We start from the raw sequence: 27,915 nt of genomic DNA, 5'->3' as shown, positions 1-27,915 counted from the left end.
TTGTCCTTTTCAGTTCTTCTGTTATGAAGGCTGTGAAGTTACTCACAAGTTGCATATCTGTGTAAACGTTTTCATTGTTGGCACCTGGAGTTAGATGTCTAAACTTAGAAACTTAATGATAAAAATGCAATATTTGGTCAATTTATCTGTATACTGTTCATGGTAAATTGTACCAATTTTGCTGTAAAATATTGCTCTCAGGCTTGCAGGTTATGTGTGTATACTTAGCCTGTTGCATATCCTAAGAATATTTTTGAAGGGTAACTGCCCTTTATAGTAAGAACAGCTAAGAACGCTTTAGGGCAAGTTATTGTATTCACCTACATTTTTAATCCCGCCCCCAGTGATAGACATTTCAAGTCAAGATTAAAGGTGAATTTCAAAGGAAACATAGCTTTCATTTTATAAAATACGTAACAGCTGTCTGGCTTCTTCATTTTAAGCTACAAAATAACGGTCGTGGACTGAATATAAAAATTACCAAAAGAAGTATTTGGAATTTTTAGTTAAACACTATACTAACTCGCTCTTGTTTTGGTAATGGTTACAGAAACTCAATGGCTCTTGAGTCATTAGATTTCAAAATATTTTTCTTTTTTTATCTGTTACTTGTGCAGAAATGTATCTCAGCGCAAAATTGTGTTTCATCGAGTTATACTATTATAGAAAAATTCTCCATTCTCATTGCTTGGTCCCTTATTGATAAACGCAGAAAAGTAACAGGCAAATAAGTTCATCTTGCAGAGGTGTCACGTTATCGATAGCCTGTGTTCCATACAGTCAGTCTTCTTGTGTAAAACATGAGTTAAACCTTTTTATTAAGATTATATTTTCTAGAGTTCTTTTTCTTCTTAATCATGGTGATTGAGTAGAGAAATAAGGTAAAATGCTAACTTTGGCTATAACGGTAATGACAAATGCATTGGCAATGCACTTCTGGGCAGCATTTTTAACTTAGGGGAACAAAAGTTAAAGGGAAATGAGATTGTCTGTGTAACTTAAGCTGTAAAATAATTACTCCATCTGAAATATTGTAGGGTTTCTTTTTTGGTTTTTGTTTTGTTTTTGGTTTTTTAAAATACAAATTGTAAAGTACTTTAAATAAACCTCTATATCATCTGGTATAGTTGTAGCATTCTGCTTGGACACAGTTATATAGCCACAAATTAGAAACCAGCAGACATGTAGAAAGTTTTGTACGTTTTATCCTTTTGAAATTTGCATTAACTTATGCAGGACTTGGAGTTTTTTCCTTAGTATATCTGTTCTTCTCTTCCTCCTCCTCCTCCTGATATCTTCATGGCAGGCTGGAGTTCAGTATCTTTGTAACAGTTTTTAATACTTATACAAAATCTCAGCTGTATATTCAAGAGATCAACTAGTGATTCTGATATAAATACATTTTGGTAACTTGCTTTTAAATATTGGTGGTTACTGAGAAAACTCAAAAGATAAAGCCAGCACTTCAAGGGTTAATATGTTATTAGGAGGACAGGAAATCTGGCAACTATTGCAGAAACTAGACCTAATGGTGCACACAAACAATTTGTCAGTCTTGGTAAATGTGAATAGCTTTCCGCAAAGTGGCTGCTTTTGCTTTGTTTGAAAAGCCTAAACTTTTCCTTTTTGGACTTTAAATCTTAGAAGTGAAATGCGATCCACATATTGAATCAAAATCATTTAATTCAAAACATATTTTGATTGGAACAAAGTTGACATGGAAAGAAACTCTAGAATAATAATAATAAAAAAAAGTTGAAAGGACTTTCTATCATATATTTAGCAGGAAAATTTGAAACAGTTCTAATTAGGCTGAAAAAAACAGCCTTTTTCATTGTAACTTAGAAAGGTCATACATCAATGTTAAGGCAGCATTACCAGCTAGTGTCTGAAAGCCTGCACATGCAAACGTAATTCAGTTGTTTGCTTTGGTTTTTATATTTCTTTCTTTTTTTTTTTTTTTTTTCAAATGTATGTGCACAGAGCAAGCCAGAATACATACTTAATGAACCTAAAATAATTACTTGCTACTTCATTTGTGTGGGTGCTTTGTTGTGCTCAAAGAGAGTATTTTTCATATCAAAGTTGTGTTTGTACTAAAAAATGTGTGAAATCTTAATTTGCACTTTTCTGTTTGTACATTAATGATTGTCAAATGTAAAGTTTTTTTTAAAGCCTCTATTATTGCAAGTGTTTCGAAGGAAATTCTTTACTTCGAAGAGGAATTAGAATATTTAGCCTTTGAGATAATAGGCAATTATTTGTACTTGAGATTTGTCATTTCTTGCCTGCCAATGTAGTACATTCCTGGATATTTTTTTTATAATTGAATAGAAAAGATTACCCCTTGAGAAACGGTTTTGCTGTCTTTTCAAAAGTTTCTACTTTGATTTTAACTACGTATACCTCATTTTGTATAGGTAGGACTTCTTTTCTGTCTCTTGAAATAAGTGTTGCGTGTATGCTTTAATCAGCACAGGCGTAAAGCAAGTAAACCTGTAGTCTTACATTTCTGAAAAGCTTGGTTATGGATAGATTCCTGTGCTAGTGAAAAGAAATACACTTAATACCTTCACCTTATTTCAACATACAAGCATCTCATTCTCAAGTATATATTAATTTTCAGTAGGCATAATTTCATATAGTAAATGTCCTTATAGGCACACTGCAGTAAAAGCCAAAGAAAGGTAGAAGGGTAAAAGCCCATGATAATTACCTAACAACTACAAGTCATGATCCAAATCCAAAGTATAAGGATGAGGAATTATATCATGGTAAGTGGTCAGACTATTTATATTTAAAAAAGAAAAAAGAAGAAAAAAAAAAAAGGAAAGTCTTTTCTAACTGCTGTTTTTTTTTGTTTTCTTTAATTGTTTCTTGACTGTTTTGCCAAGTCCTTTGTATGAGTGTTGCACTGATAATCTCCTCTCTTCAGCAGATCGTTCTCTTACCATTCCCTTCAGGGCATAAAAGGATGCACACAAATTAATGCATATCAGAGTAATTCTCAAAGAAACAATTTTAATTACATTTAGTGGTATCTGATTGTATCGGTGAAAAATATTTGTGAATGAACAAAAATGTCCTGATAAAATCAGAGCTTCCGTTTGTTGTTTCCGAAGTGTTTCTGCCTCGGTGAGGGAGAAATGGAAGTCACTAATAGGTATTTGTGTTTGACATCTGTATACTGTACATTTTAGCATATCTCAAATGTTTTAGTCTGTGCCTAATACATCCCATTAAAGAAACAGATATCAGCCCCAAGACAGTTTGTCAAAGTTAATATGAGTCCCTGTGGACAGCATTGACAATTTGTGTGGGGCTTCACATGACAGTCTTTTCATGGTCTTATTTGCTCCTTAACAATTGGGGATTAGTCACTGATTTATTTTACAATAACTCAATTGAGCTGAGTATTACTGTGTGAGGCTGGCCTTTGTAGAGGGTTTTCTTGTTTTACACATTTTACAGCAAGCACTCACTGGGTGTAAATGATGCTCTCAGGCTGTGGTGAGAGTGCTGTAGCAATTGATCGAGGAGCGTTAGGAGCAGCACGGGAAGAATGCTCATATCCCATAGCTGCATGCCGTATTTAACTTGAGCATTGTCTGCCCTAGACTCTTAACCAATCCTAAATGCTTAGCATTCTATACCCTTGATTTAGTTTCACAAGAGGCAAGTGCTAACAGTAATAAGTTTTTAAAGAACTCATTTTTAGCACTTGATATTCGTGTGCATCAGAACTTCTTCACTTTTTCGATGGTTTTTAAGTGGTACCCAGTTTAAATAGCATTTTCTCACCTCTCTGCGAAGTGCGTCACACACCAATCCATTGAGTTGTTTCCCTTGAAAAGCCGCTTTATTTCGTAATTGGTGTGCAGCCCATTAACTATTGTTCCTCCGTGTACAGTATCACAGCATAAGTACCTCCCTGCAACCGAGAGCTTAACTGTGAACCTGAAATGACAGGCAGGCTTATTTATTGTCTGAATTTGTGTGCTGCATTTGGTCTGTTGTTCAGGGTCGTGGGTGTTGTTGTTGACTGTAGTCTTTTTTTTGTTGAGCCCAAATTGAGTCTGCAATTTGGCAAATGAGGAAAATGGTCTAAAATGGTCCAATATGGAAAAAAATAAGTGAGAATTATCTAGTTTTGAATCTATAAATTACAAGTGTAAATTAATTTTAAACTTGGAAAAGAGAAGTACTTTCAGGATGGCTACCAACCGTCCCATGAAAAGGCAGTGTGTATTTCAGTTCTGCTTTTTTAAAAGTCAGATTTAGATATCTGTTAATCTGAGGAGATTGCAGAGTGATATTCCTTCAGTTATTCATGTGCTTTATGAGTATAATGTGACCCATTACAAGCCTGGCTTTTGAAGCAAAGGAAGAAGGAACAACCTCTGCATGTACTAACCACATATATTAAAAGTCACAAACCCTTAAAGCTGTTTTTTTCCTGACATTAAATAACAGTGAGTATGTTCTAGGGTTAATTTTATTTTTTTTAGCAAGAAAGCAAGAAAATTAATTTCTATCATTGTCATTTGCTGAACGCCGTAGAATTTTATGGCTGCACATTGTAGTATTACGGACACTCATGAGACTCCTGACTGGTTTTATCTTATTAAACAATTTTGAAATCATTAATTTTTAATTGGCCTGCTTGTGTTTTTTTATAGTTTTAATTGTGTGTCTTTGTCTAAACTTTTTTTTTTTATTAAAAAAAGAAAGAGAAGAAAATCCTGTCAAAGCAATCCTGTGTTATAGGATTTTTCCATATGATCAACTGAAGAGATACTGCACGTTGTAGTAATTTGCTTTAAAGAATGCTTTCAGCAATTCCATAGCTGGGGATCCTAATAAAAATAATAATAATAAAAAAGAATGATATGAAGTAGGAGATATGTACAGGTCTTTTCTTGATTGAAAGTTCTAATTAAGTGAATCGAGGAAAATTAACTGAAATTAGCTGTCAGAAAGTCACATTTAAATGAGTGATGATCTGACGTGGCAGTAAACATTTAAATGATATAAATTGCCATTTAAGTGTATGGTTTAATGTTTGTCATGCATTAATATGACACAAGACTGCAGTGACAATCAAGCAGCTTGCTCTAATTTGAACATATTTAGGGCCTTTGTGTGGAGTGCACCACACAAATTAAGACAATTGCTGTTTTTATGTGTCAATTTAAATGTTGTTTTCAGGGATCGGTTAATGAAACCAACCCATCATTTCTCTGTGCAACTTGCAGAGTGATTTCCTTGTTTTTTAGATTAATTTTAACTTCCTCTGCTCAAAATTAGGAATTTCCTTTACAAGGAAAATGCTATCAGTTTCTTTAGATAAAGAGAATATCAGATTTAGTTAGATTGTTCATCTACACATGAAAATAAGAAAAATATTGAATCCTCTGTGTAAAATAGAGAAAACGAGTCCTGCTAGTGATTTAACCTAGGCATATGAACTCTTTAGATTACAATTACTTTTAAATTATATTTTTATTTATTTGTGCTATGTCTGATACCATTATGGAGGGATTCATTGCTATTTGGGTGCTTTTATCTTGAGGATTAGATTGTAACTGGATAAAATCTTCAGGGAAGTGGCTTGATCGTTCCGCACACTGCTTCTGTTTCTGTGTAGACTTGTGTAAAGGTAATATGCAAGAAGTGCATAAAAGTAATATGAGGCTGCTATTCCATCATGTAAATATTTTGTACTCTAACACGCCTGGTTAGTTCAGTTTCCTCATATCTATTAGTCTTCTGTTTATCTGTCACAATCAGATTACCACGCTGTTATTCCTTGTGCAGTTCACACATAGGAAAACATAATTTCATCTCAAGAATTCATAAAAAAAACACTCTGGCTGTCTATAAATGAAGAAATGCTTCTCACTGACTGCTTTTTTTTCTTATTTTCACTACTGTAGTGTAAACAGCAAGGTCTTATGGTCAGCAGGGAGAAGAGTTAGTCAGCAGACCTATCTGTCACAGGGCCCATATATATATATATGTGGGTTTTGATAGAATCTGAAATGCCATTGTCAGTTGTGTAACAAGATTTGTTAAGATAACTTTGTATACTATTTGAAATATACTTCTACTACTAAGAAATGCTGGTTGTCTGTCAAGCTCAAATTTATATATTTTGCGTGTGTTTTGTTTTTTTACAGGCACTAGAAAGTGAGTTTGTTTCCTGCCAGCTTCATCAGTGGATTGATCTGATCTTTGGCTACAAACAGCAAGGGCCAGAGGCAGCCAGATCCCTGAATGTGTTCTACTATTTGACATATGAAGGCGCTGTTAATTTAAGTTCCATAACAGATCCTGTATTGAGAGAGGTAAGATTTTATTTCAAATGCAGAAATCAAAACTATTTGTTCAACACTGCATTGTCAAAAGTGTAAAGACTACGTTTTTGGTCTGCTGCTGAATGTTCAAATCTTTGCTTTCTCTAGTGATTTGATTACAGGCCAGTCAAATGCAAGGTGTCTGAAACGCTCATCACAGCATGCAAAACTAGAGAACAAGCAAGCAAGCTGTTCTTAAACTTTGTACACCCAGACTCAGCACACCAGCATGAAAATAAATGTTCGAAGACTGCTTCACTTACTATGAGTGCAGTCATTTTGTTCAGTAATAATGTGATCTTAATAGAAGACTGTGGGCAATTTTGATTTGGTTTGTACTTTTGAATTAACTTTCACAGTTTTAATGATTGTCTTCTAATGCAATCCTGCATTCAGAGTACAAATCAAGCACTCTGTAGTTTTGTAGCTTCCATAATTTTTATTTGGTTTGCTATCAAATTATTACTAACTTTTCATATATTTTCCATAAGCAAAGCTAAATATTTTAACATTGGAAAAATTTAGTCTTTTACTCAGGCCCAGCACTGTTTAGAAAAATCTATTTGATAAAATATCTTAATGTTATTGTGGTCTTTAGAACCCATTCCTCCCCCACCTAAACAGCTGTTTTCTAAAACGAAAGAAAAAGAGTGATGAGGAAGGTGATTAAAAGCCATTTTACTCATAAGTATTCAGCCAATGGACAACAGTAATTATGTTAATTATATATTAATTATATTAATTGTATGATTATAAATGTAATTGGTACTTTGCAGTAAAATATTCTGAGTCACTGAGAACATAGTGTTATGAATGCTATTGACAAATTTCTTTAAAAGTGTGGCTAGATGTTTACCAGCAGTAAATATATCTGAAAGCAGATTTAAAAAAAAAACAAAAAAAACCCAATATTTCTGTTTACAAATATTAGGCTTAAAGTTTGCTTCAGAATTCTAGGCTAAACCTAAGCTGATTTTCATCATTTCTTGATTGTTGAAAGAAGATCTGAGAAGTAAGCAATGATTACTTTCAGTAATCCTTTTTTTTTTCTGTACCTACCAGCTATCTGGCTGCTGGGGCACCTTGACAGCCTCTGTACAGAAAGTCATGTCATAGCATCAGTGTGGGTTGTAGCTGGCAGGTGGGTGCAGTGGAATGGTTGTTGGGGCACGCTAGGCATGTAGAGGTACACAAGGCCTGGCTTAAGTAGCAGAAGTTGGGGGTGGATGTCAATGTTATTTGGGTTACAGTCAGTCTGCAGACTTCATCTTGGACCGTTGTTGAGCTTTTGAATATCAGACCTTGCATACTACTGCATTCACTTCAGCTAAGAAAAACTTACTGGAATTACTGGCTTTTAAGGAAAATTGTATTAGCCAGATTTGAAACAGTTGTTGACTCATAGGTAGTCACTGTTACTGTTGGCCATTTTTTTTTTCATTTAATTGATAATGTTTATCACTGTTTCCTTTTACACTGTCAAGGAAACACTCTTATCACATAATGCTATCTATTAGACTTTCAAAGTGCTAAGTTTGTGTGAACTCAATAATAGTCTGGGTACTGTGTGAAATTCTCTCTCAAAATAACTGACTTCCCAAGTAGTCAATGCGTATCATTAGTGAAAACATAAAAATAATTTCTCTTTATAAGATTATGAAAAAATGAAGCTAGAAATTAGGGTAATAGTAATCAAAAGAGCAGATTCCCAGACACACATTTCATGTAGTTTTGAATTGTTTTGAGAACAGCTCTCTAGTCAATTTAATTATGATCTGTTCTATGTGTGTCGTAGCCTGAAAAATGTAATTTAAGACCAAGGAAGTCACAAATCTGTCTGGAAGTATGGGTAATCTCAGTTAGGGATGCATTTTGTACTTTTGTAAATACGTTAATGCAAGTACATAGGTTTGCTGATATGGAGCAGACTGCAGGATCAGAACAACATGATTTTGTGAGATTTGAGAATAAATAAATGAAAATCTGAATACTTATCCAAAGTGTTCAGTAAAGAAATTAAATGTTGTGATGTTTTCCAGTGCCTGGAGGGGGCCTACAAATAAGCTGTGGATGGACTTCTTATAAGGGTGTGTAGTGACAGGATGAGGGGGAATGGCTTTAAAACAGAAGAGGGTAGGTTTAGACTAGATATTAGGAAGAAATTATTTACTGTGAGGGTGATGAAACACAAGAACAGGTTGCCTGGAGAGGTGGTGGATGCTCCCTCCTTGGAAGCATTCAAGGCCAGGCCGGATGGGGCTTTGAGCAGCCTGGTCTATGGGAGGTGTCCCTGCCTGTAGCAGCGGGGTTGGAACTAGGTGATCTTACAGTTCCCTTCCAATCCAAACCATTCTATGATTAATATATTTTGTTAGCAAGACTTTTGAGTTTTGAAGTCATCTTTTTAATTGTATGTCACTGACATTTCTTATTTTTGATTTGTTCTGTACATCCTGAACTGAGTGGTGTATGAAAATGAAAATAGGGCTGAGAGAAAAGCAGGGATGTTGAGTTTGTAATAATGGAGTAGGTTAACAGCAGGAGAATTATGAAACACTACTGATGGTGTAACAAATAAGTTTCTGTGAACGCAGACAGTAGAATAAATGTTATCTGTAATATTTTTATTCCGAGTTACTTGAAGATTGATTAAATAGAATATTTTTATTTAGTAATTTCAGCCTTATTTTTATAGTAGGTTCAAGAGTATTGCAACAGTATAAAGATTCATATTTAGTAAAGTATCCCTTCCTGCTTGCATGTGTTCTGTGACAGCATATTTTTGTATTATATACACGTGTATATGCAATTTGAACTGGTACATATGATCAGTTCTGGGATGATATTGATAACCCTGCAAAGAGATTTAATGAGTGTCATCACCAATGGTGAGTTATTCTGTTTTTACTTGTGAGTAAAGATGAAAGTAATAAAAAATCTGCTTGTGTGTATATCTATGTGCATAATCATTCTATATATATGTGCTAAATGAATTTATCATGCACCTTTGACAGGCTCACCTTCTTCCTGCTTACTAATCCATCTCCCTGAGGACATATACTAACATTCGGTACTGCCGAGCAGTTTCAATCAGCATTTATTTTTCTCCTTCAGTCAACTAGCCAGAAAATATTTCTTCTTTTCTCCACCAAATTCCTGGTTAGAAGCCAAATGAGTTTCTGATCTGGACAATTAATAGCATTTTTAGGCAGGCACGACACCACAGATTTACTATCTGTTTATTAAGCAAGTATTAGACCAGAAATTTTATTCTAGATTTCTGGGCTTTGGAAAAGATGCTTTCAGCTTACTTCTTGCGATAAAGTTCAAGGTTTTGGACTTCATATATTGAAAGTTGTAGTGGAATATATATTTTTTCTTCGCAAATTTAAAACAAGGAGAATCTTTTGTGTACTCTGGGAGTTGCAAATTACCAAGGCTTTGGTATTATGTGGAAAATAGTAGTGTGTGTTTAAACCATGGCAGCTTCTGCACTAAAATGATCTCGGAGAAAATATTCTATCAAGCCTGGACCAAATCAGTAATGAGATGCCTATGATGCATGTGTTTCTGAAGTATCTTTGCAGATAAATGTATGTATATTAGTGACCTAACTCATCAGGAGAGGCCACACACAATAATAGAGGAAGGAACTGAGGAGTGGAGGAGTTCAGGTTAATGCAGAATTTCCTTAGGTCTCCTAAATGGCTCCAACTGGCACCTTTATTTTTATAGGCAGTCAGGTTATATATATTACAAGAAGGAAGCACTCGTCTAGGAAGGAAAACTACTTGATTAAAACCATATTCCAACTTACTTTTTTTTTTTTTAACTGAAAATGTAGAACTTTACATCCTCTCATACTGCTGCAAACAATTTTTTCCTGCCATTCTTTCTGCTTATGGGAATAAAAGATGTAAAGTATTTTGAAGGGATCTGACTGCTATAATCGAAAATTTTAAACTAAAACGCAAACCATGGGCCACATGCTACCTTTTGGCAGATAAACCCTGGGGAGTGCAAAGCTTGCATAATTCAAAGGCAAATCTTAGGAGGAGGGGAGCAGATCAAGAGAGGAGGGTTTGAGTCGGAGAAGGTGGGGGAAGGGAACTACAGCCAGGAGAAGCAAGGCGAGAGATCCAGTACATCTGCTCACATGTCTGTGCACAAGTTGTCTCTGCAGAGACCGTTCCTTCTTTGTGGTCTTTTTTTTTCCTCTAGCAATTTTAGCAGCATTGTCATTGACTCTGATTCTTGTACTAGTGCATCCTGCTGAAAAAAGTTTCAAGTGCAGAGGGAACTTGCTGTTAGGTGACAAGCAGTAAATATCACATCTATTTCCGCTGCAAAATATGGTATTTGCCAGCAGAGGTATGCTATATTACTACCTTCTGTTGAGTCTGTCTTGAAAACCCCATTTTGGTCTGTGGAACTTACTGTCGTAAGATTTGCTGTGGAAGGTTTTATTTTTTTGTTGCCTGTATGGAAGAGGCAAGTAATCACAGTGCCGCAGATAAATCCAGCAGTTCTGGAGAGAATTTGCAGCACCTTCTTATCACAAATTCTGTTCTCTTTTTTGAAACAGCTGTCCAAGAGTTTAAAAAAAAAAAAAATAGAATTAGTTCTTTGCCATCCAGACGAGTAACTGATGAAAGGGTGAAGCACAATCTGTAAAAAATAATTTGTATCTTGGACTGATTTGTATTCTGTTACTTTCTCAGTCAGAAGAATAGAAATTCTTACGTCTCTGATACAGAGTAATAGAGGATCATCATGAACTTGGAAGTCCATTTCTCTACTCATATGCCTGCGTGGCTAGCATAAACACTGCAGAAGCTTAAAGAAAAGAGATAAAGTCAATAGCAAGAATGCATAATATGGCTTAGAGAGTATGCCAGTTTACTGCAGGAGCCCCTCAACCTCAAGGGATGTATGAAATTTTGTACCATACTTACCAAAAGCATCTGGCCGTATTCTTTGAATCATTTTTAAAATATCGTTTGACATTATAATTGTAAGCAGTAATTAAGGACGACTGATGATTTTAAAGTTAGCAAATAATAGTTTGGAAAAGATGAGGGTAAGTCCCATCCCATTAATATCTCACGTACTTTCATTAAAAAGCGATTTTCATTTAGCCATAGATGATTCTGTTTTCTCTCCTTTGCAAAGAAGATTCTGTTTAGTGCATTTGTGTAGTCTGTTTAACATTAGGAAGCACGGCTTTCTCTATACTGTCGGCACCTTTCTTTGTACCATTGATATTTTATTTCCATACGAACTGAGGAGTTTCAAAAATTTCTTTCTGTGAAGAATCAGCTTGGACATAGCATTTGGTACTTTATTTGATTGTGCCACTTCTGATTATGTAAAGGGAGGAGGAAATAATTCTTTTATTTTCTGTTTTAAAGCATATGGCATAAATTATTTTATGGATAATAGCTTTTAAATGTTGCCCTAGATTAATATCTTTGGGTAAGTTTTATGCATCTTAGACCTATCTCTTATGAGTCTAATTTTATTTTTAAATATTTACAATTTGAGAGACTTCTGTGCTTTCCAAAAGGAGTTACAAGGATGTTTAGTTTACATGACCCCAGTTTCATGACAGCAGTAGCAGATCTGATATCTTATCCCAGAGAAAGCATTTTTGGCCTCTCTTTTAGCTGTGTTCATGGTGGGAGTTAATAGCATATTTCAGCTCTAACTCAGCTGGAGAACTCTGACAGCAGTGAATCTTTCACGAAGTATAAACACAATTTGTATTTATAGCATAGTTAACATTTACTAAATGGGAAAATGATCAGTCTGGTTTTAGCAGGTTGAGCGACAGTCTTTGTTGTGGCTGTGATGAGTTTTAAAAAGTAGGATAAAGTGATTAGAAAATACTGTCACAGAGCAGTAAATTGAAATGTGTTTAATACAGTAAGTAACAAATTCATGCAGGCAAAATTCAAACTCTTGTTGAAACAATCTTTGGATCATCTCAGGCCAGAAGTGTGTTGCACAGATGGTATGCTTGATGTTGTGCAACACAGGAACAGCATGAAAAGCCAAATAAATGTTAAGATGTGGTCTATTTCTAATTGAAAATCAGTATTAAAATATCATATGCAACCAGAGTTAAAAGAATATATTTCAAGTAAGCATAGTGACTTAATGACTACGGAGAGGTGAACTTGTCAACTGCAAGCAAACCCTGATCTCCTTCGGTGGAAGGTGGAGAAGAACAGAGCACGAGTTGCTGTTGTGGGTGAGCATTTGCAGCTATTGCATGAAATCAGTTTGTCAGGATTTTTGGACTCTAATTGGAATTCTCCTATGAAAAAAATGAGCATTCTGGTAAAACAAACAAACAAACCAAAAATAGAAATATGAAAATAACAGGAGCATCATTACTGTCACCAGTTCATGTCTTTTTCCTATGAATTCACGCATCTCAGCTTACACCGTTACCTATCTGTGGTGCTTGAGTAAACAGGCAAACTGAATATAATCAAGTGTTTGCTGTGATATCTGGGAGGTGTGGCACCTCTTTGATTCCATTTAGCCCAGAGTTTGACATGACAAATGGGGTTTTATTGCCTTTGTCTTAACTTAAGTATTTGCTACAGTGCCTAGGAAAAGATAGAAAAATATTGTTAGGTTTCAGTCCAGAAAAATATTTGACCTGGGTGTTCTCTTCATTCCTCTTCAAGGAATAGATTCTAATTTTATTTGATGGTCATGCTTTATTCAAGAGGGAAAGGAGTAATATTTAGAGTTAAGTAAAGTAGATCTGTGATGCCTGATGTTTAAGGATTAAAGAAAATAAGAATCAAACAACTGTTTTACTAGAAGTATTAACGCTTCATGGAAAGAAGTAACTCATGTAAATTAGTTCTTCATCTCTGAGTGCTTTTTTTTTTTCTCAGCCTCTGGTTGAAATTCAACATACAGAAACTTTCAGTGCAGTCAGTTCCCTCACCTCTTCTTTCTTGACCTGTCTTCTGGATCTATCAGAGCCAGAAAGGCCTTGAGACCCCCTTGGCTCTTCACATTTTCATTTGTGCCTGGCTGGTTAGTCTTAGATAGTTGACGTATTCGTTGGCCAACATTAAAGAAGAATGAGTAAGCCAAAAGGTAAACAAGGAATGGTAAAAGATGTTGTTCATATTTCAAAAGTAGCTTCTGAACAGAATGCTTTTTTTCCCCTTTTTTTCTTACTTGAACAATAGCTGCTTCATGAGTGAGAAAGCTTGAGGTCATGCTAAAGATGCTTTCCCTCATTCAGTGCCCAAAAATCAAGAATGAGTTAAACATTATATTTTATTGGGTGGGGGAAAAACAAAGACAATTCAGTGCAGTATAAAACTCAGAGATAACATTGTATCCATACTTGGAAAACAAATATTTTGATTATGTTATGGTTTAGCTTAAATAAATACATTAGTTAAGCTAAGGAAACGAGGTTCTTTGTTTCTTGTTCACAGTTGATACAAATTCTGACAGGTGATCATGCAGGACAGTTTTAAGACCACTGGATGCTGGATGTACACACCAGTGTATCAACCTCCCCCAGACTGAAATGTTTTATTTTATAAGTAGAGATGGTATCAAATTTGGAGAAATTCCATGGAATGCTAACAGACTGGGACAGTTTGATTTTTTTCCAAAGGAAAATGTTTTATATCAGAAAGTTTGGAGTCAGCTGAGTAGCAACTAGACTGTGCGTAGGAAGCAAGCTTTAAAGATTATCTCTGCTTTTTCAAGGGATGAATGAACAGTGCCAGAAAACGATGAAATTTCAAAGTAATGCATATGACAATACCAATGCTTTATATGTAATAATTACTTTTTTTAAATGCCAGAGAGTTTGAAATCTTCATCTACTGTAGTGAACAGAGAAATTCAGCAATTTTTGTGTTGTTGCTCAAGTAGAAGGAAGACTCACGTTTTTAAAAACTAGCCACAGAGCTGCTTGGGATTTTGCTTGTACTGTATCCAGCTTTATTTGCAGGTCTTTAAGTTTTTCTTAGCTTTCTTTTTAGAATCTTTTTCCCTTTTTACTTTGTCAGTCTCTTTGAAGTACTTCCAGACCTGTTTTTCTAGTTCTAGTTTTTTTATCTGCTTCTTTCCAGTAGCCAAAGATTTAGGTGTTTTGAATGAGCACATCAGTGCTCCAGACAGAGATACTGTTTGAAATTATCCATGAACCCAGTGCCTCTGAACATTATTGAGTGACATTTGTTTCTGTTGGTTGTGTCTGCTCTGACTAACTGGTTTCTTTCAGATTGGCAGCTGGGATTACGCTGTAGTAGACGGACAGCTGCATGAACTGGAGATTGCAGTGAGGCCGTGCTAGACCTTAATATGCCTGGAATGTATATATTCAGATCAGAGCAACTTATGTGGCCCTGAGGGGGAATCTGTTTGTATTTTCACAAACTGTGATTACTTCCTGATTTGTTTTAATGACTGCCATGTAATTTTCATGCTGGTCTGTCAAGACAGAAAGACTTAATTTCTCAATTTTCACATAAAATTTCCTAATGTAGTTTAAGAGCTGTGTTAGTGGTTTTGTTCTTAAAGCCATGATAAAAGTATCCTTCTCTGTTCTCCCTTTTGCACTTCTCTGTGTTGTAAACAGTAGAAGATATTCACACACAGAATATTGGTGGTTTGGATTTTAAAACTTATGAGTGATTGGACTAGGAACCTAACTTGCAGACTACTACAGTATTGTGAACAAGCATACAGCAGAAACTTAATAAAAAAAATAAAAGTGAAACTACAAAAGAGGTGTTTTTCACAAAGAGGCTACAGAGAAGGACAAAAAATCTAAGCTTCATTTATATTTGATGGCTTTCCTGTCTTCATTTTGAATCTTTTCTCTCTCGCTGCGTGTGTGTGTCTGTGTGTGTGATGTGGCCTGTTCTATTTTGTTGCTCATATTGCCAATGTACTACAGCAAACAAGGGTTATGCACTTTTTTCTATGTAACAGCGTGCTGGTGTGCTGTGGTAACATCCCCCTGTGCTGCCAGTTGGTAGTATTTCTCTTCATGCTTAACAGTGCATTAAGTGGTTGGCATGATTGATAAGATAAATAACTGAAATGATTCAGTAAGAAGGACCTGCTTTGTGAAGTCAAAATAAAAGAAAGATTTTCTTTTTTTGGCGTGAAGAAATTAGGTCTCTTGTATTTTGAAAAGTTGATGCAAGTGTGTGAATTTATGATGAATTTATGAACATTTGAGTGCTGTATTTTTTCCCTGGGTCAAGTGTAGTGCAATATCCCCAGGGCAGGTGTACAGTCATTGAGCATGTACACTGCCGGCTTCATTTTTCACTATCTTCATCTACTGGGGATTGTTATGAAACAACGGGAGAGGATACTACAATGAGCTTCTCTTCTGTAATCCTCGGCCTATTTTCAGGAATTTTATCTAATTGGTATGAATCGTGCTTGCTGTCTGGCTAGTGTTATCTGTCCTGCAGTCCGTGAGTAATTGAACTAAGAACCATACTGCAGAAGCGTAAGTGACTGTCTGGTCAGATGAGGTTTCCTGATCACTTATTATCAGGGCTTGATTTTAATCGTCATCCCAGGGGAGGGAGCTGGTCAGTTAGCTGCTAAGCCATTCTGCTTCACTGTCTGAGGGAAAACCTGTCAAACGATCTGTGTTCTCTGGTGCTGCAAAGCAACATCTGGGTGGAGGGAAAGGCAGGACAAGCAATTGTAATTGTGTTTTGCTTGAGCCAATAGAAATCACTGAGGAACATGTGTGTAAACCTTTTTGAATATTGAAAAGTGAGGTAGGAGCGGCAGAGAGCCAAAGTAATTATTTTTGTGAGGGCTGTTATTTTCAGGACATAAATAATGGGTAGAAAGAAGGAAGACAAACCCAAAACCTTTTGTGTCCTTAACACACATGCTGAAAGAATGTTTCTTGCTATGCTTGAATTTTTTTCATCTGAGCTTTCAAATGTTTGGCATTTAAATCCTACTGATTAGAGAAGTAACTGGAAATGATAACATTCAGATATGTAAAGACGCAGGGATAGAAGTAGCCTCTTTGTAACAATTAGTGTAACTTCTAGTTGGGTGTTCAATCTGTGGGTTGCAGCGTAACATGAATATGTTGTGCTCTAAGACTTGAGACCGTTTGGTGTTTTTTGTCTGAGTATGTGTGATGAAAGCTACTCTGAGCTAGTTCTCTTTAAGTGTCTTTAAGTCTAGAGTTAAATGGTGTATGTCTTGCCTTTTAACTATACAGGCCTTCATTTCAGGATTTGAGTTCAAAACTAGAGACCATTTCATTCTTTCTCTGTGACACTCAGTGCAGTTCCCCCTCCACCCTCCCTCCCTCATATTTAATTTTATAGTTCTTTCAGACATAAACATGAAAAAAAAGCAATTTTGACTTAGTTTCTGAGTGTTGCTGCAAAGAAAAGTAACAAACATCTGTTTTTACCTTAACTGCATCCATATGTTCAACCTCCCCATCACCCTCCTTCCCCAAAAATTTACAGCCGTATTTGGTGGGTACTGCATACTGTTGAATTAACTTGCTTCCCAGTTACATTAGAGGCTATGTTCAGAGACTGAAACAATCTCCGTTAGGCAGAGACCAAAAACTATATTATAGCTATGGCAAGTTTTTCTTTTTTCACTCCTCCTCTATTAATTTGCTTCCTTCTCCCATTCCCCTTCTTATTCCCCAAGAAAAGAGGAGATAATTCACGAGATTATTTAGGAGAACCTCATTGTAGTAATCGGATATTTGTGAAACTTGCTTTTTACATTTATACTTAGAAAATCATTAATATTTGAAATACCACAGTAATCATATTAATATGTGGTTAGATATGCATTCTGTGTGGATTATAGTAAAGAGTTAGTTAACTTGTTTCTTTTTATTACTTCTTGTTCTTGCATCTGGAACAATTATGGCCTTACCAAAGCTTTGTTTTTGTAGAGGATTAACAGGAAGAAAGCTATTTTACTGAGATATTTGAGAAGCAGTGAAACAAAATGTTGAATGATAATATCTTTTACTTCATGGTATGCAGCATAGCTTCAGAGATCATGGTCTGTAGAAGTAAGGATACTTTTCAGACAAAGGTTATTACTTTTTAGTGATACACTGCCTTTAATAGTTTTGAAAATTTCCAAAATATTTTTGCCTACGATAATCTAAATATTTCTATGATACAATATTGAATAATGTGAGAATGCATACTCCTCCTCTGCCTAGAAGAGTCTGGCCATCTCTTACTAATACCCACTAATGCTATTGATACATCTTTCAAGGATATGAAATTAGAATCTGGGCTGTAATTTGTTAGAAAATGAGTTGATGGTCTCTGACCGATTGTCATTTTACTGTATATTCTCAAGCATGTAGTAGTTTTTTTCCTCTATTTGTAAGGAGATATTAATTATCTCTCTGAGGAAAGAATTCTCTGCTTGTAGCTGATTTCCTTTGACAGGTTGAACGAAAGACTGAGTGACATCTGGTGGCTAAAAAGCCCCAGATTTCTCTTGTTAAGTAAACTGAGAAAACGGAGAGTGATTCTAGGATGTTTCTGATGATGGAAGGATATCATCTTGCAGTCTTCTGTACATGATCCTTCTGACTGAGACGTCATCAGAACAATGTTGACGTCTGGATAGACTTTCAATATCGTCTGGGACAAGGACCATCATTTGGAGGTGCTAGTACGTTGTCTTGGTCATAATGAACAAGTCATAAAGAAGTCTTGAAGCTAAAGAATCTTCACATTTTTATTAGGAATGAAAAGGAATACAAAAGGTTTTTATGGCTGAACTCTCGCTGCCATGTCTAGACATAATTGCCCAAGTGTTGTTGCCTTGATATTTACTCAAGTTTTTCAAATTTCACTTGGCTCTCTGAAGATATACAGTAAAGAGAGCATACAGATACCAATATCTGTATCTGCGTACAGTTTTGATGCTTTATCAAACATTGTTACCTGTGGTAGGATGTGATCTGAATATAGATAATCCCATTTCAGTTGGCTGAAAGGATAAGATTATAACAGCGAGTTACTGTGTTCCTAGGACTGACATATCCAGGACTGACAGCATTTTGCATCTCCTGTGTTCTTCTAGTGCCACCCTCATTGCAAAACAGAATTCTCAGTTTCTAGTAAAAACATTCATTCAATCTGCAAGTAAATGTAGGCAAGTATTTTTTTAATCTGAATGTTTTAATACTAACAGTTTTTTACAGAGATGGAAGAGCTGCTGACCAGTAAGATGTGAATTTGTTAATGTCTCAAGTCTTAAGGGATCTCAGATTCTATGCTCTGAAGATTCCCTTGATATCTTGAGTCACAACACCCAATATTTTAATTTTAATGTAGCATTTTTTGTCTCTAGGAAAGGAACTCTTATGGGTTTACTGAGCTTTAGAGTTCATAGATCTGATTTTGTTATTCTTCAAAAAGTGCTCTTTGAATCTCAGCACTTGTATGTCAGATTACACATCCAGTTTTTAATAAACTTACTTATTCACCATTCAAGATTAAGACGCTTCCCAGAGCAGGCAGGCATGTCTATAAAGTAATTTCAAGGCCTGAATTCTGGTGAATTCAGATATTTCAAAAGCCCTGCCAAATACAGCAAAGTCAGCTGTTTCGGATGTCAGATTTCCTATCTCAGAATATGATTATTTTGGTGATCTGAAGGCCTCGGGTACATTCTACTTTTGATGTTATTATTTCTGTAATGAGAGACTGCTATGTGTCCTAATAATAGTCCTTATTATTATGTAAAATAGTTGTTTGTAAGATGAAGACGAGCACAAGTGTTGAACCATGAAAATGGAGAACTGCAGAAGGAAAGAACAGGCACATTGCTATGAATGCTAAAGTGCTGCTGGTAGTTTTGTGTTCTAGCATTAAAGTGCCCCATTTTAAAGACTTCACTGAAGGTTTTAATTTTCAGAACTTCAGAACTTTCAAAAATAGTACTTGCTAGAGCCTCACCTTAGGTACTCAGCACTACTAGACACTTTTTAGACACTTCTGTGAATGCAGGGCTCAAAGCACCATGCAGGAGAGAAATCTAAGTGTCAGTCTAAAATTGGGCTGTTAGCCCACAGCAACCGCAAGACAGTTTTACTTAGTTTAGCTCACAATGAAAAAGATTTAATATAAGAGGAATTACTTAAGATTTTCGTTAGGATTAGCATGATCCTATGGATCGTGTAGGGCATGGTTGGCAAGAAATAACATGTTGAGTTTTGGCTGCTTAGTTTTATGTTTGAACCAATGGGCCGTTGTGTAGAAACATGGAAAACTAGTTGGACGTGTGTATGAAAGAGGTATAAATTCACACATTCTGAAATAATTCTTTAAGAAATGACAAAGAATGGGATGGTACTTTCATTAGTACCCAGTGAAAAAAGTGACAAAGCAAGATGCTGAAGATAGAGCTTTTTTGTTTGTTTGTTTGTTTGTTTCTTTTTTTTTTTTTGTTTTGTTTAATAAATGCTGCATTAGATCTTCACATTTTCATTTAGTTGCATTTAACAGTCTTGCTGTTGGTTTTATACATCCTAACTTTTTTTTGCTCTATTTGAATAAAAATTAAAATTAGCAAAAATCTTGTTGTGACTTTCATTGTAGTTCATGCTGTGGAACTAGATGATGGAGTTTAAGTAAAAAGAACACTTGTACATAGAGGAACTTTAAAAAAAATTAACTTTTGTGTCTGAGTTATGATACAAACAGGATAAGCCAGTGTTAGAAAGGAAAAATGAAGCCAATAAAGAGGGTTTCTGATTATAATAGCTGGTTTCTGTTTAATATCATTGAGCAGGATGAGGTTTTGCAGAGTTTCTCATGGAAATAGCATCCACAGTACTAAAACGATTACCTCATTCTTAGTACCAGTGCCAAGCACTTAGCCCCACAGTGAACACACGGGGTTGATTTTCGACATGAAACAAGCCAGAAGTGTGGAATGACATTTTCAGGTGACAGTTATGGTTCTATTGCCTGTAATTAGCACCTCTTAACATGCAAACCTGCCTGTGCCTTTTCTAGGCTGTTGAAGCTCAAATACGAAGTTTTGGACAGACCCCTTCCCAACTGCTCATAGAACCACATCCTCCAAGAAGTTCTGCCATGCAGGTGGTAAGTACCATGTTAACTCTTTGTGACCTGCCATTTTGTTCACTTCCTGTGCTATTTTAAAGTTACAGTACCTGCTACTTAGCTTTTCTTTTATGTGATTATGGAACTGTGTTATTAAAAAGAGCAGATGAGTTACGAGTTTGTAGGACTGTGAGCGTATGCAGCGTCTAACTATTATTTATTGCTGGAAGGATTGTATTGATTTCTAGTATAGACCCTTTTTGTCAGTGTAATCTAAGAACACTTCATCAGTTTATTTTGTTAATACCATACCTGTACAGGTGAGAGCCAGTCATCATGGAGACAATTTAGTTAATCTTTGGCAGATTCCCCGAGAAGCATGGATTTAGGAGGTGGAACTTCCTTGTCTTTTCCCCCAGGCATAGGTTTTCCCCTAAAACCAGGATTACTAGGAATTCATGAGCTGAAACTTACATAGCAAAGAATGTGACTAAATGTGTTTTGCAGTAAAGCTAGGGTGATAAAATCCAGGCAGTGAGCATTAACATGCTTTCCCTTTTACCTCTTCTTGTGTTTAATATAATTTTATTATATAAACTATTATTTTATTACTGATTACTTTCCATACCATGTTGTGTGCAGTCCTTACGACTAAAATAGCATTTATGTTGTCACAGATCCAGAACTAAGTATGTTAAGTGATACTGTGACAAGTGGAGTAAATGGTCTGCTAATTCACAAGTTTTTCAAACGTTTACATTCCCTTATTGTTAAGATGGATATATTATCCTGAAATATTTTTTAAAAAGGATTTTTTAATGCATGTTCTGTAAAATTATGATCTATATGTCCTACACTGGTAGACTAAGGTTATTTGATTAAAAACATATCAGCAGTGCAAAGAGTTTTGGAAAAATCACACAATAACTGGAAACCTGTTCAAAGTAGCTTACGAACCTTGCAATAGAATCTAAGAAGTGTGAGCTTTCTTATCCAACTCAGCTACTAGTCTTTCTCAAATACAAACTTCATATAATGTGCATAAGGCATGCTCAGCTTGTTGTCTCCAACACCCTTCCTGCAGCATGTGAATATGCAAAAGGCATAAGCACTTGACAGCTGTGCTCTAGGCAGGCTTCTGCCCTCGGTTCCTATGTACTGGATGGACAAAGCTGACTGTGTGGATCTGTAATCTGCTAGCCTGTTGCACCTCCTACGCGGCGTGCCAGGGCAGGTGAGAGCTAGCGGGCCACTGCAGTGACTTGAGGTGTATGCAATCAATGGCCTGTCCTTCAGAAGAACCCTGTTAAAAGGGATGCTGGGGAGCCCAAGTGCCCTCATCATACGGCTACACACCATATATGTGTCCCTCTGTCAAGGTGCTGTGCGTTAGGCATTTGCCCTAATGTATGGAAACTTATTTCATGAAAAGGAGGAACATAAAAAGTTGGTTGTTGAGGTTTTTGTAAGATTTATTATTTAAATAAATCTGATGCCAGGAAGCAGTTTGTATTGTTTTATGATAATATTTTTCTTTCTGCTGAATTAATGAAGATTTAATATGTAATGGAAAAATTAAATTCTGTGAAGTAACCTGTTTGTAACTCCTGTGGGTTTTTCAGGCTGAGGTGCACACAGAAACAACACCTCAGTTCCCCACTTGTTTTGATCAGTTTTGTGGTTATTAATACATGACTTTTTAAAAGAGCTGTATTAAGCATTTAAAAAGTAGTATTTTTGGAGCTGAAATACAGCAAGGATATTTTCCCTGTCACAATTCTAGATTATTTCTGGCTATATTATTTCCTGAGTTTTCTGTTTTCATGTGTGTGTGCATGTATGCATGAATGCAACTGAATCGAAAGGTACCACGTGCTGCGTTAAGTGCACAAGCCATAATATACACCAGGTGTAGTAATTAGCACTCACACGAAGGCTGCCTATTTGTCTGGGTTTGCTGCTGTTGCTGTATCCCCTTGTGTTTTCAACCATCAGATAGCTGGATTTAATTGAGGCCACATCAGATGAGGCATTACTGACACCTTTAATTGAATGAGCATCCAGGGAGGATTAACTCATAATATTGATTGGCTTTTAGCCACTTGCTCAGAAGGGTGTCTGGGTAGCTTATTAGTTGCTTTTATTTACACCTTTATGCAAAGACTGTAAATAGGAATGCAGAGAGCAATATGTTTTTCTAAGTACTCTTAATAACTTTTTAAAAAGGAGTGATAATAAAAATGCAAATGTATTTAATTTTTTTATTAGTTTTGTATAAATATACATTAGATGTATATAGTCACATATACATATATGTAATGAAATATTGCAGGTGGAAAATAGCCAAGAACACTTTTAGTGTTCTAACGCAGTTACTAGAAAAATACAAGTACTGAAGCAATGTGGCTACTGGTGACTAGGATGGTTGTATTTCTGTATCTCAATGGAATTTTGTTTTTTAGGTACACCACACAATCCCAAATGCACTGTTATTGCATTTGCTTTTCCTTCTTATGCGTGACATCCAGATCTCATGTCCTTGATACTTATTTTGACATTCTCACTGTTGTTAGAGATCTTAGTTAAAAAGTTATTAATCTTTTCGACTTATTAAATTCAAAAAATGAAACCTAAAAATATTCTGTTGAAAATGAACCTGGATTCATTCCCTTCCTTTAGTATTTCCAGAGACAGTGGAAGGTAGTGTCTGTAATCATGTCCACTTTATATTTTTTACAACTGCATTTAATTATGTTTGTCCTTTGAAACACATTTGCACTGAAGTCTTTTGCTTTGCATTCATAAATCTTGATTGTGCACCAGAAATATATACAGAACATATATCTAGACTATGTGTGTATCTGTTTATTTTAATGTGCTTTTATGTTTTCCTCTGGCTTGTAGAGAATTGTAGTCTGCCAATTTAATGCAACTTGAGACAATCTCTGAAAGCAGGAATTTCTTTTGCTCACTTTTTTATTCTTTTTTTTGTTGTTCCTTCCTGCTTTCCTTGACATGCTATCTCTGTAGATATGAAGGAGAATTTCTTTGGCAGAGATAGGTGATTGGAAACTTTGAGTTTAATCTTTAGGGATCTGCAGCAAATTTTATATATAGACAGACTTGTACAGCAAAGCTCAGCATAATTGCTTACATAAAGGATTTCCATCTAAAATGGTTGTTTCCACAAACCTCTCTGCTAGTTTTACATTTTCTTTTCATTGCAACTGCTATTGGATCTTCTGAGTTTTAATGCAATCTTCCTTTTCTTGTCCTGTCTTCTCTTCTCCACCCCATGTTTTCCCATGTATTTGGGTTCTTGTTGTGTGCACTCAACAGTATCTCCTCCTGCAGAGCCCGTTGATGTTCACAGACCAAGCTCAACAGGATGTTATCATGGTTCTAAAGTTCCCATCCAACTCCCCTGTCACTCATGTAGCAGCCAACACCCAGCCTGGTCTGACCAATCCTGCTGTGATCACAGTTACAGCAAATAGGCTATTTGCTGTAAATAAGTGGCATAATCTTCCTGGTAAGTAAACTAAAGTAAATAGCATAAGAAATCACTGCTATCAAGCTGTACATTTATTATCTGCACAGCTGTTTGAGATTTTAAGTGTGAAACACAAGTCCTATTCATTGATATAGTATGCTTTTCATGTGTGGATTTAGTTTCTCCTGAAGAAGTCGTCTGAACTCTTGTGTAGTGAGATGTGTATTACACAAGAAGTATGGAACAACAAACTGTTCTGAAAAAAATGTCTCTTTCCATGCCAACAAGCAAGAAGACAAAAACAGTATACCCCTAACTGATCATAATAAGCAGTCACACTATTCCTCTTCAATTTCTTTTTCAATCAGATGATGGAAAACTGCACAATATCATGTCAAAGAGAAGTTCAAAGCATGCAGAGCTTGGCTGAAGTGTTTTTTGCTACCTTTTTCTTGTTTATTATGAACATAATAGCCTAATGTTAAAGCCACTCAATGCAAATTAGAAGGTAAAAAATATATGGAAAGTCAGTATCTTCTGTAACTCAAACATCCCAAGGTTATTAGATACTTACCTATTTGTCAGTACGAGAGGAAAACATTATATCTATTTGCATAGCAACCAGTCTAATTAATTATCCTTTCAAAAATACGTTGAACCATTCTGTTTTCAGTTCTAATTTTCACTAATCCCAAAAGGACTCATCTTCCTTTCCCTACTATGTCAGTCGCAGGCCTAAACCCTAAAGTGTATTTTTGTTTTGGTGGAAGAAGGCTTTTCAAAAAAAAAGAAAGAAGATCTTCTACTCAAATATCTTACATGGAAGATAAATGTACCAAATTAATGCTCACGTCACTGAAATTCCTGCTAAGAAATCTGTACCCACAGTCCTTGGATACATTTTGAAAATAGCCAGACAACTCCCACCCTTTTTTTCTAATTCTTACAAATTGCCTCTCAACTTTGTTCAAATAGATACATAGATGTCTGATTTCAGTCAAGCAAAAAATGCTTGAAAATAAAGGTGAGAAGGAAGGGAGGCTTGTCTGAATAACAGCTTATGAGCAAAATCTATTTACAAAGCTCTTTACCTTTGTGTGAGAGGAGGATGACAATATCCTCTCAAACCTTGAATGTGTGACCTTGGGCATATAACACTCAGGCTTTTAAAAAGTAGTCTCTGAGGATGTGCAACAGTGAGGTGAAGAGAAGAGGTTCTAAAGTGGTAGGAGTCAATGCTGATTTTCTCATAAGTCCGTTGGCTGGTGATCTGTGAGCAAACAAGCAATTGCTGAGAGTAGCAGCTGCTTGTTGGTTGTAGTAGTCAACTGTTGTGAGTCCCTCTGAAAGGGAGAGCAGTAGTCTTTAGCATCACTACTTTTTTAATCTAGAAGTATTTTTCAACTGCCCTGCCTTTACCAAGTGCTTAAAAATACTGACAGTTCAAGACAGAAATTCAGATTCCAACCAAGTAAAAACCCCAAATCCAACCAAAAAACACTGCACCCGTCCCCACTCCACCATCACACTGATCAAGCCTACAAGCTGTTAATAGTATGCCATGTTTAAGAGATCTAGATGGGGACACCTGAAATAAGCCTTCTCTATTGTAGCCTTCAAATTTTATGCCAAAATGGGATTTGCTAGGACTGGTGTCATTGCTATTCCTTATCTCCTACTGTGGGCATATTATTGTCTTTACTAATGAAGCATCATGATAAGAAAGTTAAGTTGCCAAGTGACCACTTGTCACTGAAGTGTAATTAAAAATCTCATTCCTGCTTTTGTATGAGTTTAGTGGCTTTGCTGATACCTAATGGCACTGGTGCCTAACAGATCACCTCTATTTTGTCATGGGGATTTCCTATTTTGTTCTGCATTAGTTTTTCATTACAATAGTGCTTTGACTTTCCAATTACTTATGAAACCATGCAATCAACACTGATTTTTGTATTAATCGATGGCGGGGTAGTTGGAAAACTCAGAGATGTAAGTATTCAGCCATTATATTTTCTTCCACTTCCAAGAATGTCGTGGGCTGTTTGGTGGGGGTTGCTTGTGTGATTTTAGTGAAGCTGTGGAAAAAAAGGCTTTAAAAAAAAAAAACAACCTGAAGGAAAATTTAGGAGGTAAACATCTCAGCAGTACGCCAGGTGCTCAGATGAAATGTAGGTCTGCAGAATTATATATTAACTTCTATGCAAACCTGCAAATAAATAGTTTTTGATGATAGATGATTCTTTAAATACTGCATGACAATGAGATTTCCCTGACTGCATCATAAACTGACTTTAAAAAAAATGTCCTTTGTGCTTCACTTGTTCAAAGCAGTGCTTTAAAAAGTAAAGGGGAAAATAGTATCTGCTACAGTCAGCAGATGGTTGTCACATTTTGTTTTCAGTGCTCTTTACCACTTAATTTTGTTTTGTTGCGACAGGAGAGGTTGCCAGTAAAGCATCTGCTAGAGCTTATGGCTCAGGACCAGAGCTGCTGCTGATGGCATACATTCAGAATAGCACTAATCTAAAATAAATGTTTAATAAGCAGTCTGTGAAAGCACCTGGATTATTTATTTATTTGTTTACTTATTTATTTTTTAATTCAAGTGGTGCAGAAAAATCTTGGATAGTTAAATAAAAAAAGTGGACATTGCTTTCATTTATAAAATGTTTGTGGCATCCCATTTAAAAAAAAAATGCAGAGTTTTAAAATCTTCTTTCCTGAATTGCAGCTCATCAAGGTGCTGTACAAGACCAGCCTTACCAGCTGCCAGTGGAAATCGATCCTCTCATAGGTCTGTCACTTCCTTCTCTCTTTGCGATTCATTAAGCTCTGTATGGTGGCCCTGAAGTGTAGATTACGGTTGTTTTTCACTTGCTGGTTGCTGGGAATGGAATTTTCCTGATAAACCATTTGCATGCAAATTGGAATGCAATGAGCTGTGGCTATGCTGGTATTTCATCAACTTCCCCTCGTTGGTTTGCCTAATTTGAACAGGCCTAGGACGCGTGTCAGTGAAAATTAATATGGATGCTGTAATAATGTGTGATTGAGAATGTGCATGAAGTACTGTCAGGATAATATTGGATCTTTTCATCACTCAGACTTGTTGATGAGCAGGAGCGAGGCACGTTATGATGAATTGGTGCACTGGTAATGTGATGGAGCTCCTTTGCTGAGGAAATTTTCATAATAACAGTGGGGTTCTTAACTGCACCGTGTTGTGAAAAATAAAACCACAGTGCCAGGGCTTTATCATTAAAGGAGATCAATCCTTTCTTCATAGACCTGCTGTTCAGGCTGAGGGCATTAATGTGTAATTGCAGAGCAGTTTTAAAGTTGAAATATATGGCCCACTCAGTTTTAGCATTGAGATACTAGTATTCATTTTGCAAGGATATTGCATCTTTTGATCATCACTAGTTAAATTTGCGTATGTTTTCCTTTTATGAGAAGGAGGTGGATGAATGTCTCACTTTTATTTAATGACTCAATGTAATAGATTCAATTCATGATTTTTTATTTATAGAGGTTTGTTAGTTTACATAGGGCTGATTTTTCTATTAATGTAGTTAGGATTTGGTCATTTCTTTCATAAAGACCCATACTTTGGGGAGTGTGTACTTGGAGTATAACTTTGGAGCCTGTAGTATGGCTAATTGAACCTTAAGTGTGATCAGAAAAGGAAAAGCCCAAGCAACCTAGCGTGAAAATACAAACAAGCTATCTGACAGTTCACGGGAACAAAAATAAAGGATTTTTCTTTTTCCCTTTAATTCTGTTAGGGTGCAAACTTAGCTCTGTTTTTTAACTGGCAATTTCAGGATGGAAGTCTAAGGAAAAAAAAAAGTGATGCAAGCAATTATAGAAGCATTGAACAAACAGCAAAAATGAACTAGTCTAGATAGGGGTGGAATGGCAGCTCTGTCAACCTGTGAGAATTAATTTCTAAACTGAG

At 35.9% G+C, this 27,915-nt stretch overlaps 1 protein-coding gene across 7 annotated transcripts in view; it reads left to right on the top strand.

The window, feature by feature from the left end:
- The window catches only part of LRBA (LPS responsive beige-like anchor protein), a 372,868-nt gene that overhangs the window by 312,037 nt on the left and 32,916 nt on the right, over window positions 1–27,915 (top strand). For 6 of the 7 annotated variants that reach the window (XM_040699152.2, XM_015276673.4, XM_040699154.2 and 3 more), the window contains 4 exons: window positions 6,180–6,347; window positions 20,414–20,503; window positions 23,804–23,996; window positions 26,689–26,751. In XM_040699152.2, the coding sequence (XP_040555086.1) occupies window positions 6,180–6,347; window positions 20,414–20,503; window positions 23,804–23,996; window positions 26,689–26,751 (514 nt within the window). The remainder of the gene's footprint in view (window positions 1–6,179; window positions 6,348–20,413; window positions 20,504–23,803; window positions 23,997–26,688; window positions 26,752–27,915) is intronic. The other variant, XM_040699153.2, reaches the window with a different exon arrangement.

Source organism: Gallus gallus, chromosome 4, assembly GCF_016699485.2.
Source record: "Gallus gallus isolate bGalGal1 chromosome 4, bGalGal1.mat.broiler.GRCg7b, whole genome shotgun sequence".
NCBI classification, from domain to species: domain Eukaryota; kingdom Metazoa; phylum Chordata; class Aves; order Galliformes; family Phasianidae; genus Gallus; species Gallus gallus.
This window is presented reverse-complemented; position numbering and strand designations above follow the sequence as displayed.